We start from the raw sequence: 17,063 nt of genomic DNA, 5'->3' as shown, positions 1-17,063 counted from the left end.
CACCGTGTGACACCGGCACCGGGTGACACCGCACCGCACCGTGTGACACTGCAGCGGGTGACACCGCACCGGGTGACACCGGCACCGCAGCGGGTGACACCGGCACCGCAGCGGGTGACACCGCACCGGCTGACACCGGCACCGTGTGACAGCGGCACCGCACCGTGTGACCACTCCACCGCACCGTGTGACACCGCACCGAGTGACAGCGGCACCGCACCGTGTGACACCGCACCGTGTGACCGCCCCACTGCACGGTGTGACACCGCACCGCACCGAGTGACAGCGGCACCGCTCCCACCCGCCCGGCCCGACCCGACCCGCGGCGGACAGAAGACGCCGGCGCGGTTGAGAGCCCAACTTTATTACACCTCCGGTAGCGCCCGGGCGCGTCTCAGCTGCTGCTGCCCGCGACATCGCCGCTCTCCCGGGCAGGACACGCTCTCGGCCCGCCTCTCCGCTCCGGGATGTATAATTTAATTATCAACATTTCCCGCCGTGGAGCCCGAGCTCGCCCGCCCGGGGCGGCCCCGGCGCGCCCTCCCCCGCCCCGCCCCGCCCCGCCCCGCCCCGCCCGGTGCATCCCGCGGCGGGCCCGGCCGGCTGGCGGCATCCCGGCGGCAGCAGAGGGAGCTGCTTCCATGCGCTTGCTGCACCGGAGCACCGCCCGCCTGCGGGGAGGGGTCCGGCTGCTGGAGGGGTCATCCCGAGGGGCAGCGGGACCAGGGGTCGGGGAGGGCGTTCGTCCCGGGATGTACCGGGGCTCAGCACCCCAACCCTCCCTGCAGCCAGCGGGCACCGGGTGCTTCTCGCAGCTCACAGGACGGAGGATGGCAGGCCCTGCAAACTGGCTGTCGCACTGCTCTGGCGGGATGGTGGCCAGGGCTGTGGAGCTCTGCGGTCACAGAGCAGGGTGGCCCCAAGGTGGAGGACATCCTGGGGGTGAGGATGAGGGCACGGCGTGGAGCTGCCCAACACGGCCCCACGGCGAGGCTGCGTGGGCTGCCAAGGAGGCAGCGTGACCTGGGCAGTGCACAGGGGCAGGAGCGGGGCTGGCGAGTCCACTGTGGCCGCAGGCTATCGGTACCGACAGGCCAGCGCGTTCACATTCTTCACCACGTAGAAGCTCATGGTCAGCGGGGGGATGACCAGGGTGCGGCCGGCCCGCAGCGGGCGAGGCTTCAGCTCGGGGAGAGTCCCGTCATCCACCATGGCCAGCGGCTGCCCGTTGAGCTGCACCGACCTGCGGGACCAGGAGAGGGTCAGCGCAGTGGCACTGAGCACGGGACAGTGCTGGCGGTCCCAGGCAGCAGCACCTCACTTACTTGGAGTGGAGCCCGTCCTTGCCATAGGGCTGCAGCAGGTACTGGTGGACAATCTTATCCCGCAGCGTCCCTGCCAGCTTGATTTTCTTCCGGGAGCGATGCAGGTTGATGATGTAAAGGGTGATGGATCCCCGGACATAGTTGTGACTGCAAAGGGGAGAGTGGAGATGAGGGCTGCACTGCCACATCCTCAGGGAGCACCGCCTCCAAGAAGGGGCTTGGGGGTCTCTGTAAGAACTGGGCCCGTGCAGGCATCCAGATTCACTATCCTGCTGCCCCTTCAGAGGGAGATGCCACCTTCCCATCATGAAGCCTGGCACTGTGCCTCCCTTTTCCACTAGCAGTGACACGGCACAAGAGAACGCTGCCACGGTATCCAGAGTGGGGGTGGCCAAGGATAGAGTGTCAGTCCCAGGAGTGCCCCCCGAACCTTGCAAGGAGGAGGCTGAGAACGGAGGGGGGCTCTGTGCATGAGTGGCGTCTGCCCCCCACCCCAGGCACCTGACAGACAGGTCCGGACACTGATCCTCTGTCCCTGCCTAATCAGGCAGCCCCAAACAAAGGCTATAAAGCACTTTGCACCTGTCAGTTACTAGACAAGGTTTCCTACCGAGCTGGAGGCATGTTGAAAGCATCTGGACTGTGTAAAGAAACAGCCTCTCCTCCTCCACAATAGCAACTTGTGTCCGCGGAGGAGGTGGCCGCCCCCCCGGCTCGCTGAGGTGCTTTCAAAGACCTTATCAGCGAAACAATAACCAGGCCAGGCTCCCCGGCAGCACGGCCCGGCGGGTAACCCGACCGAGCGGGGCCCCTCGTGTGAAATCCACTCCCTTGATCTCTGGTGCCCAGGCTGCCCGGCGGCCGCGGCACCGGCACCGCCGCGCCCGTTCCCAGGGCGGGCTTGCCTCGACTTTCATCGGGGCATCGCCATTCCCGCACTCGCCCTTCGCTGTGACAGCGGCCAGAGCCGCTATCCTGGGAAGCCGAGCTGCGGCAGCGTGTCCTTGTTGGCCCCCATCTCCCGGGGGTGCCATGATCCCACCCTGTACCCTCAGCCTGCCCGGCTCCGCTCACTTGTGGTAGCTGGTGCAGTGGGCGTAGATCCGCAGCTTGTCGCGAATGACTCGGCCGGGCCGGGGCTTCCTCTGGAGACCGGCCACGTGGATCGCCAGCACCTTGGGACCAATGAGGCGCTTGTAAAGCAGGGACAGCCAGTAGTCCTGGGGGGCAGAGGGGACAGTCAGCAGCACAACAGCCCCCCCTGCTCACAGAGGGCGTGGGCAGGAAAGGCTGGCTCCCCTGCTTGCAGCCTAGCAAACTTTTGGCTGTTGGGGTGAAAATGTTGTGTGCCAGATGTCTGCCTTGGGATGAGTTCTTTTTGTGCAGTCCAAACCATAATGGCATGGATGTTTCCAGGAAAGAGACTCAGGGAGGAATTCGTTGCCCATGCTGAGAGACAGGGGTACCCTCTAAAGGAGCTCAGATCCTGGCTGGGTTGCAGAGCATGGGGAGCAGCACGAGCACATGAGCACATACCCATGGACCAACGCACAGCCGTGCTGTGGACCTGCACACCAGCTCCAGCTGATGCACACAGGGTGGTGGTGCCCCTGGAGCAGGCTCTTCGTCCACTCTCTACACAGAGCTGGAGCACATCAGAACTCTCCCTGCTCTTTGTCTCTGTTCATGGCACACTGGCTTTTGGGACTGCTGAGGGTGCTCAGCTTCCCAGAGGTATTTCTCCCATTTTCAAGCCTCCTGTGGAGCATGGGGAAGCCAAGCTCAAGAAAGAGGAAATGCTCAGACCCTGCACACATGCATGAGCAATGCAGCCCTAATTACATCACCACACACTACTTTATCCTGCAGGGCACAGGATGGGCCCCAGGCCCCGGGGAGGCCCCCCCTCATCCTCTGCAGGAGCTGGGAGGTGTGTGGTAAATGAAGCAGGGTTGGGGAAGGGAAAGGGCAGGCTCAGGCCCTCGCCTGCTGTTCTGCAGGATGGGGCTCTGGCTCCAGGCATGCCAGATGATGCTGGGGAGATGCAGCTTCTCTCCCTGCTTCTCTGAGTGCTGCCTCTGGGTACTGGGCACCTTCACACACATGAGCACTCTGGATAAATGCCCTCTGAACAGCCCAGACTGGATGTCCTAGAAGGGCCATGTGCCCCAGGGCAATTGGGATGATCTTCCCTCCCTGCTGGCAATGTCAAACATTCAGCAGTGATGGTCACATAGCACCAGGGGCTGACCTGCACGGCGAGGAGGAAATGAGTATTGAACAGGCACCCTGTGGCTCTGCACAGTGCCTGGGAAGGGCAAGGACAGCCCTGCATGGTCAGGACAGTGTGATGGAGGGGTGTTGCATGCCCTTCAGGGGCATGTGGTTGGGAATGGGGTCTCCAGGCCCCCAGGACGCAGAGGAGAATGGGCAGGTGGAAGTGCAGATATCTCATTTAGAGTCAGTTACCCATCCTGGGCCTGGGGAGCCCTCCCACAGCCCCCAGTTAACACGTATTTTGGGTAAAGAGGTCAGCATACAAAACTGAGCAGTGGGGCACCAGTGACCAGCACAAGGTGAAAACCCACCAGCCAGACTGGACTGCCAGCCCTATGACCTTTCCAGTTCAGCAGAAGCTGATCTGTTCCATCAGCACTTAGCTGCACTGGCAGAGAGAGATCCAGACACACTTCTCACTTTCTGGGCAGGATTTTGGCATAATGCTACAGGAAAAGCCACTTCTGTTCTCCTCTCGCTACTCCCAGCCAAAACCACGGGGCTTTGTGCCACACCAGCCTGGTAACTGCTTCCTCTGGAAACTCTGGGCCCCAAAGGAGATTTGAGCGTGAAGGGAGAGGCTCGTGTAGCCCGAGACAGCTCAGCCACGAGGCCAAAGCTCCCAGAGAGAGCGAGCTGCAGTAGCTCAGTGCTGCCTGTGTGTGCTGTCAGTGAGTCCCTGACCCTGCTGGCTGACTGGGCTGCTCTGCAGCCTGAGGAGTGCACCAGGCTTCTGCGGGAAGCAGTGCCAGCCTGTGCTGCTCAGGCTCACAGCAGGCAGGAGAAACAGTTCTGCTGCCTCTCTGAGAAGCCACCCTGATTAGCAGTCATTAGATGAGTAACTACTTGAGTTTGAAGTGAGGACAAAGAAAAGCACAGGCTTCAGTGTTTAGCTCCATGGTCATGCAGTAAAACTAAGTTTTGTGTCCTGAGCTACCTGTCAGCTCAGGCTTTTAGGTCTTCTCTAGAAGCTCTTCTGGGGTTTCTCATTTCCTCTCCACATTTCCACTGTGAGATGCTGCTTTCCCCCACAAGTTATGGGAGTGATAGAGGCCAGACTCTCAGTGTCTGCCCACAGAATTTCCATGTGGATCCCAAGAGCTGTCTGCCGGGGACTCTCAATGGTCTTGCCTCCATGGTGAGCTGGGACCAGCAGCTCCAGCCACCAGCTGAGCACCCACCCCTCTGGGCTGGGTGTTCCCCAGGGATTTGCTGCTTTGACATCAGTGTCTCTCCACTCTCAAGGCTCAGCAGCAGCAAGCTTTGTAACGTGGGGGTCCTGAGAGCCTGTCCAGCCCCATGATGTGCCCCAGCTGCTGCAAATTTCACATCTCAGCACATGCTCTTCCCAAGGATTCTCTGAACAACCCTGCAGAGCTGGGAGCATTGAGCCCCAGGCTCCTGCCACGATGGCTTGTGGGCAGAGCTGTGCCATTCAGCATCTCCCAAGCTGGGCACTAGGACAGATGATTATCTCTCCTGAAAGTGTTGGCTGTGTTTTGTGAGCTTCTGGCCCAGCTAAGGGTACACAGCTTTCCTGAGAAAAACCATACCGGTGCCATGGGTTGGGTAAGACAGTCAGCAGTGATTTAGGGTGAGCTGTTCTGCAAAGTATGAGGTGATCACGGCTGAGCGTGCAGTATTTCAGCACACTCAGTGCCTCCAGGGCAGTGCAGGAAGCACTGTGTCCCTCCAACATCTGCAGGAGGTGAGGGGAGAGCAGTGCTTTTACCTCGCCTTGCTGGCAAAGCTAGCTCCAAAGTCTCAGTTTCAAGAAGGATGTGAAAATACCGAAGAGAGTTCAAAGGAGGGCCAGGAGAATGACCCGGGGTTGAAAAAGGAGTCGTCAGCACTGGCCTCAAGGCACTTGAGCTCTTCAGCTCACTGCAGGGAAGCACTGCAGACAGCTGCAGCTTTTCGCGTCATCGCAAAGCCACTTGTGTGAGGGGCCAAAATCATGTTATTTGCAATAAATTACCAGGACCTGGTGACACCAAGCATTCAGATGATGGATTACACACACACCTAGCACGACTGAAACAAACCTGCTGAGGACAGACACTTTCCCTAGCTGGGCTGGTGCTCCAGGGCTGCTCCTTCCACTGGCATGAATGAACCCCAGCCAAAATCACGCCAGGGCTGCTGGGCTGGGTGTTCCCCAGGGATTTGCTGCCACCAGCTCCTGTTCAAATGGGCCACCTTGGGCAATGGTTGCTCTTGAAACCCAGCTGGAACCAGGGTGGCTTTTCCGCTGACCAGTGACCTCTTCCTCAGCCCTGACAGCAGCTGGCACCTGCTGCCATGTGGCACACCCTGTGCAAGCAAGTTCCCCAGGCTGGCAGTGCCCACACACCCCTTGCAAAGATGTGCAGTGTGGTGCTGGGCATCCTCTCGGGGACAGCCTCAGCAATGTCCAGGGAGACAGACTGCTCCAACCAGTGCAACTGCAGAAAGGATTCTTTTGGAGTCACAGAAGACTCTTGTTGTGAGGGCTGAGCCAGCAATACAGCTGTAGCAGTACAGGAATCTGGTTTGGTATTAGTCCCACGGGAATCGAGGGATCTTTCTTGGTTTAATTACTTTGCAGACCCATCAAGCAGCACTGCAGGTGAGGAGCACCTGAAGGCAGAGCTTTCCTGTGCCTCAGGAGGTCTCCTGTCTGGGACCCCTGATGTGTGGGCAGGAGGGGAGCTTGTGCTGGGTGAGCTGATGTGAAGAGCTCAGGGAGCCTCACCTTCTGAGCCTCATGGGGCCAGTGAGGACATACAAGCTTTCCACTAGAGAGGGAAAGCCCAGAGAGTTCCACTTGATCTCTTAGCACAGTTTACTTCATTGCAGAAGTTTTGGAGACCTCAGCTTTTGGAAACAAGGCTGATTAAGCAGACTCTGAGGCAGAACTAGTAGCCAGACCCTCCTGTCTGCAGAGCCATCAGGAGAAGGGCAGGACTTATCCCCATGCTCTCTCCTAGAGACAGCAAAGCAGCTCTGCTGTCCACCTGAATTGTTCAGCTCTGTGCTCTCCACGTGTGCGAAGATGTTTCCATAACCAGAAAACCAGAGTAAAAGAGCCACAGCCCTTCAGTTTCCTGGGAACTGTAAGCAGCAGAGGCAGCTGAATTTCAAACTGTGAGCTGTGAGCCCATGGTGCACAGCCTCCTATGGCTGGGGCTGCCAGGACATGGCTTTATGTTCCCAAGTCACCAGCAGCCTCAGCTGGCTGCTGCTCACCCTATTCCAATTTTATTGCTTCTTCCTTCTTCTGAAGCTGCCCAAGTTCTTCCCCTGTGCCTTATGCACACTCAAGTTCCAACAGGCTGTTACAGAGAACTCCAGTCCTGCACCCCCATCTGCATTTTCCACAGTCCAAGCAACCTGTGTGGAGATAAGGGCTGGCTGGTCTGAACATCACAGGACAGAGGGCTTTGCTCTTTTATCCCTTTGTTGTCCCTGGTGGCTTGTTTTTGACAAAAGCATCCCACAGAAAAGTAGAGATTATGGTTGTGAAGACATGGAGGGATGGAGAAGCTGCCACTTCCCAGGGAGCCTGTTCCAGCAGTTACATATCCACACTGTTAACAGTCCCACTCCTTATTTTTGTCTTGAATTCGTCTGGCTTCAGCTTCCAACCAGTGGTTCTTGTTCTTTCTTTTTCCACTAGATTAAAGAGATTCTCAGCATCCAAAGCTTTCTCCCCACGGAGGTCCTTACATCCTGTTCAAGCCATAGCTGCTTGTTCGTCCAGCAAGGCTGGATAATGCTGCTTTTAACATTATCCTTGAGTTTTATGTGCTTCTTAAGTGGGAGTTCAAGGTTTTCTCAGCCAAACCCTTTGCAAGGTCCTGTGACAAGCAGAGTGGGGCAGAGCCTCATCCCAAAGGGAACAACATTTTCTGAAGTCAAAACCATCAGCTCCAGACACTAATGCTGCCTTCATGAGCTCTCATGCCCCCACCCTCAGGGCCAGGATCTGTTTGCTGTTTCGTGTGTGCCTCCTCCTTGGGTGGAGGTTGTGGAGAACTGAGCAGTCTCCTATAACGTTTGGTGCTGTACTGGGGAGTCTGTCAGTGAGCACCACAGGGGACTCTCCAGAGGCAGTCTGTGAATGGGGAACAAGGCTCCTTCTAGCCCCAAACAAGGGGGCTTCGAGTGGACTGGCCTGCCAGAGGCACCAGCAGGGGAGGAGGAGGCAGCACAGAGATGCTGCAGCAAAGGTGCCCCTCGCCTCTTCCCTCTGCTCTGCCCCCCTGGGCAGGACAGACCCTGGCTTTGATCCACACACCACCCCATGAAAGGTCAGCTGATGCTGACCAATCCCTTCTTTGCTGAGGCCACATCCCAGCAGCTGCCCCACCACCAGCCCTCTGTGGCTGCTGACATCTCTGCCTGGGCATCTGCTGCTTTCGCTGTGCTGCTCCTCTTCCTTCCTGCTCTAACGGCTGCAAACACTTCATCTCACACCGCTCTTTCCTGTGCTGCCTTGTGCCTTCACATCTTCCTGCAGCCTTCCCCTCAAACAAGTGGTCTTCAGCAAAATTCCTGCAGTGGCAGTGGCAGCCACAGGAATTGCTGCCAGGCATCAGTGGCACTGAGGGGACAGGGAAGTGCTGAGGAGGACGTGAGCCCTGCCTGCTGCCCATCGCAGCCTGCCTCCAGCCAGTGGCCTCCCCACCTTCTTGGGATCTGAGCAAATGGAGGAACAGCCAAATCTCTCTTTTGTCATCACCTCTCCCTAACAGGGTCCAGGCGATGCAGGCTGCAGGAAGGGAGCGGAGTTGCCAGATCAGAGGGCTTGGAAACCAAATGCAATTTTTCTGTTTCCTGTTCTTCCAGAACACCAATCCACTCTGGGAATGGTCTTTCAATCCCACCTCATCCACAGCCCTGGGTGGGCTCTGTGACCAGGCTGGGCAGGTTTAGCACTAGCATGGTGCCTCTGGAGATGTGGGCTGTGTCCATCTTTCCAAGACCAAGCTGCTGCTGCTGGTCCCAGATGGATTTTGTTTCTGCCCCAGACTCTGCTGCAGGAGGAACAGTCCAGCTCCAGCTCTGCACATGTCTTGCAGCTCCAGTGGGTGGGTGCCAGAGCTGCTAGCATGGCTTTGATCCATTTGAGAGTCCATGCATATGCACTTCAGAGACCTTTTTTCTAGTGCACCAAGAGGGAAAGGCCCCTTAACCCACTGTGACAGCAAGCAGAGTTTAGCTGCTTTAAATCTGTTTCCTCATTCACAGATACTCACATCCTCAGAGCTAACCTGGAAGGAGGGAGGGTGCAGAAAGCAGACACTGCCTCAGTCCTTCAGACATGATAGAAAGGGCAGGGCGCTGGAGTGGATGCCCTGCTCCAACCTGCTCCAGGCAGTTGTGCCAAGGCTCGCTGGAAGACTTCCACAGGGCACCATTCCCACTCTGCCCTTCAGCAGACCATGCTTTAGCTTGACATCTCATGAAAGAGCTTTTCCCCCATGCACACCTGAACAGCCCGGGATTTCATCCCTCCCATCTGTGGCCAGAGCAAACGTCCTCTAACAATTCCTGCCAATTCTTGCCTCTGCCACCCCTTCCCTGCCTGCAGGCATCACTCCCACCACAGTCAGTGCTCTAGCGTGCAGGGCAGATGGGGGTGCCAGACGCCCGCGCAGCAGATTTACAGTCTCAGCAACAGCTTCCATGTGTGTGCAAGCTCCATTGAACCTGCTCCCTCTCCCCACCCACCCTTTGTCACTCCCGGACGTGGGACCGCGGGCACGGCACGCTGCAGTCCGGCCTGAGCGCCGTGCCCTGGCAGTGCCCGGGAGCCGGATTCCCGGGGGAGCCGTGCCCTGGCAGTGCCCGGGAGCTGGATTCCCGGGGGAGCCGTGCCCTGGCAGTGCCCGGGACAGCACGACCCCCTCGGGAGGAGCGCAGGGGCGGGAGAGGACCGGCCGTGGGGACCGGGACCTTGGGCTGCAATGAGCATTGCCTCCTGCCCAGCCGGCTCGGCTAAGGAGCGCACCGGGAGCGCAGGTGCTGCAGGTGTGACCTGCCCGGGACCCGCTCCCGGCACCTCAGCGCAGGGCCCTTGCCTCCTTGGACCCGGAAAAGGGGGGCCCAACCCGTTCCCTAATGCGGAGGTGCTCGGGACAGGTCAGACAGATCTCCCATGAGCCCAGGGCCCTCTCTCCTCCGGGATATCATGTTCTTCCCCACTGAGTTCTCCTCAGTGCTTTTGGGCAAAGCCAAGGGGGTGAAAAATCACCCGCAGCATCCAAGCATCTGATCACAGCACAACTGGGCACAGACCTTCGCACTGCTGCGATGCTTTCTCAAGGACACCATCAATTCACAGGCAATATCATATTGTCTTCTACCACCACAGCTGAGCAGGCAGCCCCTGCTGTCGATTCACCCTTGATCCCTCCGGGACTTTCTCACCCTGCATATGAATCTCATATGCAGAAAAGAACTTTAAGTGTCTACTGAACTCAGTGTCTCACTGCCTTAGAGGAAGGCCCATGAGGAGCCACAGGAAAATAGAAGTCTGATTTCCAGCTTTGGCTTTTCCATGGGGTTTGTGTTCCTCAAGCCATGTCTAGAAATATGCCCAAGTTTTTTCTCTGCATAGGTATAACCCTACAGCATTGTACATTAAAGGAGCAGAAATCAATACCAAGGGATGGATAAAAAAAGAGGTGAGTAGCACGTGGAAGAGCACTGAAAAAGTCTTTAACATTCTGTAAGAATCTGAAGAGAAATCTCCCGTCTGCCTGGGGTGAAATAAATGCATTGCTTCCCTCTGGACTGTTTCAGAGAGATATTAAGGAAAGAGAGATAGAGTATGCACGTTGCATGCCTGAAATGATCCTAGAGGTACTATATGCCACATCAGCATTTCAAAGGCACTGCCCTGTGACGAGCAAATATTAGTGCTGCTCCTGCCCTCCTTCCCTCCACTCCTTACTCCCACACATGTACAGGTTTAAGTGCAGGCAGGCAGACTGATGTACCTGCAAAAGGCTTTATTTGAAGGGCTTCTCTGACTATTATACAGCTGACTGCTCCAATCACTCAGGAAGAAAAAGCACTCCAACCATACATGAAAATGTTATCTCAAAAATAACAAGGCAGTAAAACACTTGAGCTCAGAGGGAGAGTGGACAGGCAATTCTGGCAACCAGGATGGGCACTCAAGCTGCCCTTCCATGGGTGAAGGACCTGGAGGGGCACACAAGGACCACGTCTCTTGCAAGATGTCCCAAAAGGCACAAGATGCTGCTTAGCTCATGACTCTGCTGAGTACGGGAAGCCCAGCAGCGATGTGAGCATCTTCCTAATTTCACTGGGAAGCTTCAGTGCCTGTTGGCCGCGCTGCTGCCACCTGAGACCATCCTCTTATTGGACAGGCAGGCATCAGCAGGGGCAGGGAGCAGAAGGAGGTGCAAGGGCTGCTGAGGGGAGCCCGGGCCTGGCTCCCAGCTCCCCGAGGAGCTGCCAGCTGTGGCTGATGCCCTGGCCGTGCAGCCTTCTCTCAGCAGGCAGTGAGAGCTGCCTCACGCCCAGCCAGCGTGCGGAAACCCCTTTGGCAGGGCGGCTAATGAGCAGATTGTATTTCAGAGCGCCGGCCCCGCGCAGGTACAGCCGAGCTTTCATCTTCTGATAGCTCCCACGGGAAAGGAGCAGCCGAGCAGGTCACCGCCCGGTCTCGCTGGGCTGTGCGGTGTTTGCAGCTTTTTTAAACCCTTTGTCGGTGTTCACCTGTCTGCGGCTCTTTTATAGCACAGGAGTGGAGGGAAGGGGGCTGTGGAAGCTCCTGCCGGAGTTTGTGCAGGAGCACCGTGGTGGGATGTGGGATCAGCGCTGGAGAACGTGGGAGAGTGAGGAAACGATCATGACAGCAATTGGCACCTCACTTATTGGGAGACTTATCTTTAAAACAACAGCCAAATCCAAGTTAAAGACTTCCATTGTGTTTAACAGCCTGGGGTTTATTCCTCTAACTCCTTCCCTGGCTTTAATCCCGTTTTGAACTGCACTCCTCCTCCAGCCGCTCTGGGGCTGCTGCCCCGCTATGCCAGGAGAGCTGGCCCTGGGGCACCCTGTGACCCTCTGTGCCAGGAGAGGTGGCCCTGGGGCACCCTGTGACCCTCTGTGCCAGGAGAGCTGCCCCTGGGGCACCCTGTGACCTTCTGTGCCAGGAGAGCTGCCCCTGGGGCACCCTGTGACCCTCTGTGCCAGGAGACCTGGCCATGGGGCACCCTGTGACCCTCTGTGCCAGGAGAGCTGCCCCTGGGGCACCCTGTGACCCGCTGTGTCAGGAGAGGTGGCCCTGGGGCACCTCTGCCCTGCTGTGCCAGGAGAGCTGGCCATGGGGCACCCTGTGACCCTCTGTGCCAGGAGAGCTGGCCTCAGCCATCTGCTACCCTTGTGCACCCATCCAGCCAGGAGCAATCTGAGGCCCTGAAGCCCTGGGAAAGGGGGTGATGTGGCTTAGTCAGGGAAAGTGGCTCTTCAGGAGAAATCCATCGAGCTGTGAGCTCAGGTTCATCTCAAACAAAGCTCAAAGCCCCCCAGGCTGGGCCCCCAGAGCTGGCAGGTATGCTTGCTGGAAGGCTGCACGTGGGAACAGCCCCAGGGGATACCCAGAGCAGCACAGGCAGTAGACCACGCTCTCCTGCTCACTGGTTTGCTCTCTGGAGCCAGCCTGGTGCTCAGGGATGCTGTTGCAGGGATGTTGTTTTCATTGTCTGAGCAGGCAGAGCTGGCTGAGATGCAGCTCCCCCAGACTTTGCTCCGCTGCAGCCACCCCTGAGATCCCAGCACAGCATCTCAGGCTCACAGTGTCAGGGTTGTGCACATCTCCAACAGCTCACTGGCAGTGTCTGCTGGGTCATGGACCAATAAATCCCTTCTAGGAGAGCTGCAGAGCACAGGGCTGCTCTGCCAGGCTCTCTGCTTGCAAGGCAGTATATTGACTAAGCCCCAGAGGAAAAGGAAACCTGCTACTTTTAACAGGATTTTTCATATGGTTTCCTTATGTGCTCTGGGAGTTCCCCTCTGCCCAGGTGTTTCTGAAGAGTGAGGGATGTTGTGGGGCACTGATGAGATCACTGCTCACTGTGAAGCTTTCACCTTGGTTCTAGAAATCTGAAATGGGGTGCTGGAGCTCCAGCCTGGCTTCCCTTGGGCCAGCTCACCATGAGCCATCCAGCTGCCTGCTCCATCCATCCCTCCAGCTCACCAGCCTGCCCTGGTGCCCCTCAGTGGCACCAGCCTCCCTCCTGTGCTGCAACCCTGGGGCACCAGATGAAACTGCAGCTCTCCCATCTGCCTCCAACATGCTGCACTTGACATGAACCAGCACCTCCTATTAACACTGTCAGGAACAGATCTGGAATGTTCATTTTCCGGCAGAGTTCAGAGAGGCCACAAGGAGAGAATGCCCCCAAACGTGCAGGGGGAAGCCAGCAGCAGCATGACCCCCCTGGGCAGACCTACCGGCAAGGGGTTGAAGTTCTGGTCCACCAGGTGGTTGTGGCCGTGGTCGAGGAAGGAATGGCGCACCACCACGTCGATGCCCTGGCTGGCCAGCAGGCCCAGCGTGTTCAGCCACCTGGGGACACAGGAACAGAGCCAGGGCACCATGCAGGGCCAGGGGCACCACGGGGGGAACACTGGGGGGGACTGCGGGGTCCCAGTGGCACAGGGATGACCATATGCATACAACCTGATCCCTGCTCCAGCACCTGAGCTGAAGCCTCCTGATGGTTTTATGAACTGGATCCCACTATCCCTGTCCCAGCATGTCTCTTCCCCTGCCCCAGCTGTGCCCAACTTGCTCATCCCAAACCCGTGCCTGAGCCCCTGTGTGCCCCCATATCTCAGCCCTCTGCCCCTGTGTGCTCCCCCAGCCTGCCAGCACTCTGCACCTCTGTCTGAGCAGGGCAGACCCGACCTTTGCACTGGCCTGTCTTCTCACACTGCCCGGGAAGGATCCTCAGTTCTCACAGCCTGCCACAGCCCTGATAGCCCGGGCATGTCCCTGTGCTTCCCTGCTAAGCTTACATAATCTTCCTCCATCTTTCATGACCACAGCCAGCTCTGAAGATCTGAACTGGGGCTTTGCAGCAGGATGTCCAGGCACGGGGCTGTGCCAGTGGACGAGCCCAGAAGCCAGGAATGGCTGTAGCTTCAAAGGGGAGAAAACGGAAAGCAGAGCAGAGGAGGGGTACTACGTATGAAATGGAGACATTAGCAATACTCAGGGTGCCAGGGAGTACTGAGGGGGTGTCTAGGCCTGGAGCTTGCCCTCTTCCAGCTGCAGTGCCTCTGCAGCGCCTCAGCCTGCAGAGCCCACGGGGGTGGCAGTGCCCGGGGGTGGCAGCGCCCAGGGGTGGCAAGGCAGTGTCACTCACAGGAACCCGGCTGCGTAGGAGTCAGAGAGGTTGTTCATGCCTCCAGCTGAGCTCATGCCAACACCTTCCAGCCAGATCTTCTTCCCTGGTGTGTACGTGTTCACCACCTGCGTGAGAGACAAAAGCAACCAAAATTACTCTGGTGAATGTGTGATTTAAAGCCAAGGCACACATCTCCTGTCTCATGGGAAGGCTTGTACTTTGGTGATGGTGCTGCTGGCCACTCAGTGCCTGCCTGGCCATGGCATGTCACTCTGTGTCTTTACCTTGGCTGGGTGGTGGGACACTATTCCTCACTCTTTCCTTCCACTGCCAGTGGAAGGACTTCCACATCCACTCACTCTTTTGGAGCTGCTCCCAAATGCAGTCTCATGTTCCCAGTCCCTGCTCCCAAGTGCACTCTCACGTTCCCAGTCCCAGATCCTGCTCTTCCCCTGTGGTCTCCCCATGCACTCTGTCCCACAGACTCCCCTCTCATGTCACCTTAGCTGGCCATACCCCCTCTCAAGGTGGCTGCCAGCCGTGGGTGGCCCCGAGCCCCAAAGGGACAGTCAGTCCCAGAGCTGAGCAGGGGCTGCTTTGCCACCTGAGCAATCCATGGCACAGGTGGGACATGCAGGTCTGAGCCACCCCTTGCCAGGCTTCAGCCAGCAGTGCAGACACCTGTGAGATGCTCAGCTGGCCAGAGCTGCCCTCTCCCAGCCCGAGCAACCTTCGGCACCACACCCTGTCCCCTCTCCTGCAATCCCACTTCTCCAGGCTGGGTGATGAGCTCCCAAGACCAGATGTCTGCAAACCCAGCGGCCCCAGGAATGCTGTGAGCAGCCTGATGGATCCTGCCCCATTAGTGAGGAGCGCTGGAATGTGCTGGATGGACTGGGATCCCTCAAAGATGTTAAATACGCCAGCTCTGGGCTGCCTCCCACTCACAGCCTGTGAGAGTCGACAGCCCTGACTGAAGCCCCAGAGGTGTTGGCATCCTGCCTGTAATTATCTAAGCCCGCCACCTTCCCCGGTCGGAGAGGAAGCAATAAAACAGGGAAGTGGACAAGTCCAGCTGCTCTAATCAGCCCCGGCAGGATGCACGGACTCGGAGCCAAGCTGGAGGCTATTAGCACCCAGTGCTGTGCTTTTGCTCAGCCACACTGGCATTCCCAGCAGAGCCTTCCCCAGCCCTCCCCTGTGCAGACCAAATTCCGGCCCATGGCTGTGAGGGTTCCCCTAAACTGCCCCAAGGGCAGCTCCTGCTGCTTCTGGTCTGGGATGGATGGGGTCCCACTCCATTCCCAGCAGGTTCCAAGCCAGAGGTGGGATACATGTCACCACTTTTGGCAGGGCATTATACCCGTGGGGGCTGGTGCCTCTTGCTTGCCCCACAGTGATTCCACTGAGCCATGCCTCCCCCACAGCAGGAGTATCATCCACACACATGGATGACTCCCAGCTTGTGCCAGAGGGCTCAGCAAGGAGCTTCTCTCCTCCAGCTTTGCTGCACTGACCCTCTCATCCCCTTTCCCAGGGCCTCTTTGAGCTGTTTACTCATTCTATGGTTTCTCCCTGCAGGAATTACAAGTGAGACATTGTGGTGAGTGGTAAGATTTGAAAACCTAGACAAGACAGATGGATGGACATCTCCTCTAGTCCCTAAGGCCTTTTTCACTCACTAGGTGTTCCTTATTTCTTCCAGGACTGACAGCTGAGTGTGTCAGTCTCAGCCCTGGCCCCTGTATCAGCCAAAACAGGGGGACCCTGCAAAGCCCTGCCATGTGTCCCATTGCTTGAGATGGGAGCTGGGTCCCCTGGACAGTGAGGTAAGGAGCACTCACAAGCCAGGCCATGGACTCTGGCACCACAGGACAGCAACAGCTGGGTTCCTGACACAGCTGAAGCAGGGAAAAAGGACACTAGTTCATAATGGTCACAATTCTCCACCAGTGAGAATCACTCTGGGAATGCAAGCGTCACTGCTTTGCAAGCAACATTTCCAGGCACACTGTGAGTGAGTGGGACAAGATGTGGCAGTAGGAGCCCCCTCCTGAGCACACATGGCACTGGCTGTGCCCAGGGAGGTTTGGCACCACCCGGCTGCTCACTCCTCTCCTTGTTCTGGGGAGCAGGTTCAGTTTCACCCTCATTACAGGCTGCTGCCTTCAAGAACAGACAGATGGGAGCCTCAAGCCAGCCAGATGCCTTAGCAGGGCCTTGCCTGGTGTTTTCTCCTGCCTTGTGTCCCAGCACACCTGCAGAGCCCATGCTGTGCTGCAGCCTGTGGCCACTTCTCTCAAATCCCACTGCACACCCCGCTGGGGCCAGGCTTTGTGCTGCCTGGTGTTCAGCCCTGCCCTGAGCGAGGGCTGGCTGCGTTTTCCCTGGGAGCACAGGGCCCAGCAGCCACTGTGCCCCAGCTGCCCTGGGAGCTGTGGTGCTGAGCCCTGGCCATGAGCTGTGCCACAGCCACCGTGTCCCCCGGCCCCTGCAGAGCCTTTGCCCTTGCTCACCTTCTGGATTTTCCTGATCTGGTCTGACAGTGTGTCTAACAGGCGTGTTTTCAGGAAGTCTGTCACCTTGGCCACTCGACCATCAATGTAGTAACTGGAAGGAAGACAAGAAGACAAGGTCAGACAGCTGGAAGTGTCCCTGTCCCCAAACCACGTCCTCCTGTTCTGCTGCTGCCCCATACCAAGATGCTTCCTTTGCTCTGGGGGAGTCCCTGCTTGCACCCTGTCCTATCCTGGCCCTCTGGCCACGCCTGTCTGACAGATGCTTCAGTCTCCAAAACAGGATGTAAGGTGGACACACCCTAAACACTGAGCATCCTGCACTTCAGGAACCATGGGAAGTTTTGCAATTTCTTAACTTTTGCTGGTGAAACTCCGGGGGTAGTATTCCAAAGGCTGGGAGCAAAATGCCACCTGCAAAGGCTTTGCAGCATTCTTGCACAACCTACACCTCCCTTGCTTGCTCATCCAGAAAAATCCTCAGCTGAATCCCCCTGTCAAGAGAGTTGTGGCTGTTAGCAGCAGAGGAAGTCCTGCTCTCACAGAAATACCTTCTGGCCCAAAATGCCAGG

General features: G+C 57.6%; 1 protein-coding gene across 1 annotated transcript in view; it reads right to left on the bottom strand.

Moving 5' to 3' along the window:
* Positions 1-932: 932 nt before the first annotated feature.
* The window catches only part of HPSE2 (heparanase 2 (inactive)), a 105,814-nt gene continuing 89,683 nt past the window's right edge, over positions 933-17,063 (bottom strand). Inside the window, exons 7-12 of the mRNA XM_064431007.1 lie at positions 16,492-16,585; positions 13,994-14,100; positions 13,077-13,191; positions 2,400-2,545; positions 1,326-1,472; positions 933-1,243 (exon numbers count right to left, since the gene is read on the bottom strand). Of these exons, the coding sequence (XP_064287077.1) occupies positions 1,078-1,243; positions 1,326-1,472; positions 2,400-2,545; positions 13,077-13,191; positions 13,994-14,100; positions 16,492-16,585 (775 nt within the window). The 3' untranslated portion in view covers positions 933-1,077. The remainder of the gene's footprint in view (positions 1,244-1,325; positions 1,473-2,399; positions 2,546-13,076; positions 13,192-13,993; positions 14,101-16,491; positions 16,586-17,063) is intronic.

The sequence above is a fragment of the Passer domesticus genome, chromosome 8, assembly GCF_036417665.1.
Source record: "Passer domesticus isolate bPasDom1 chromosome 8, bPasDom1.hap1, whole genome shotgun sequence".
Taxonomy (NCBI): domain Eukaryota; kingdom Metazoa; phylum Chordata; class Aves; order Passeriformes; family Passeridae; genus Passer; species Passer domesticus.
This window is presented reverse-complemented; position numbering and strand designations above follow the sequence as displayed.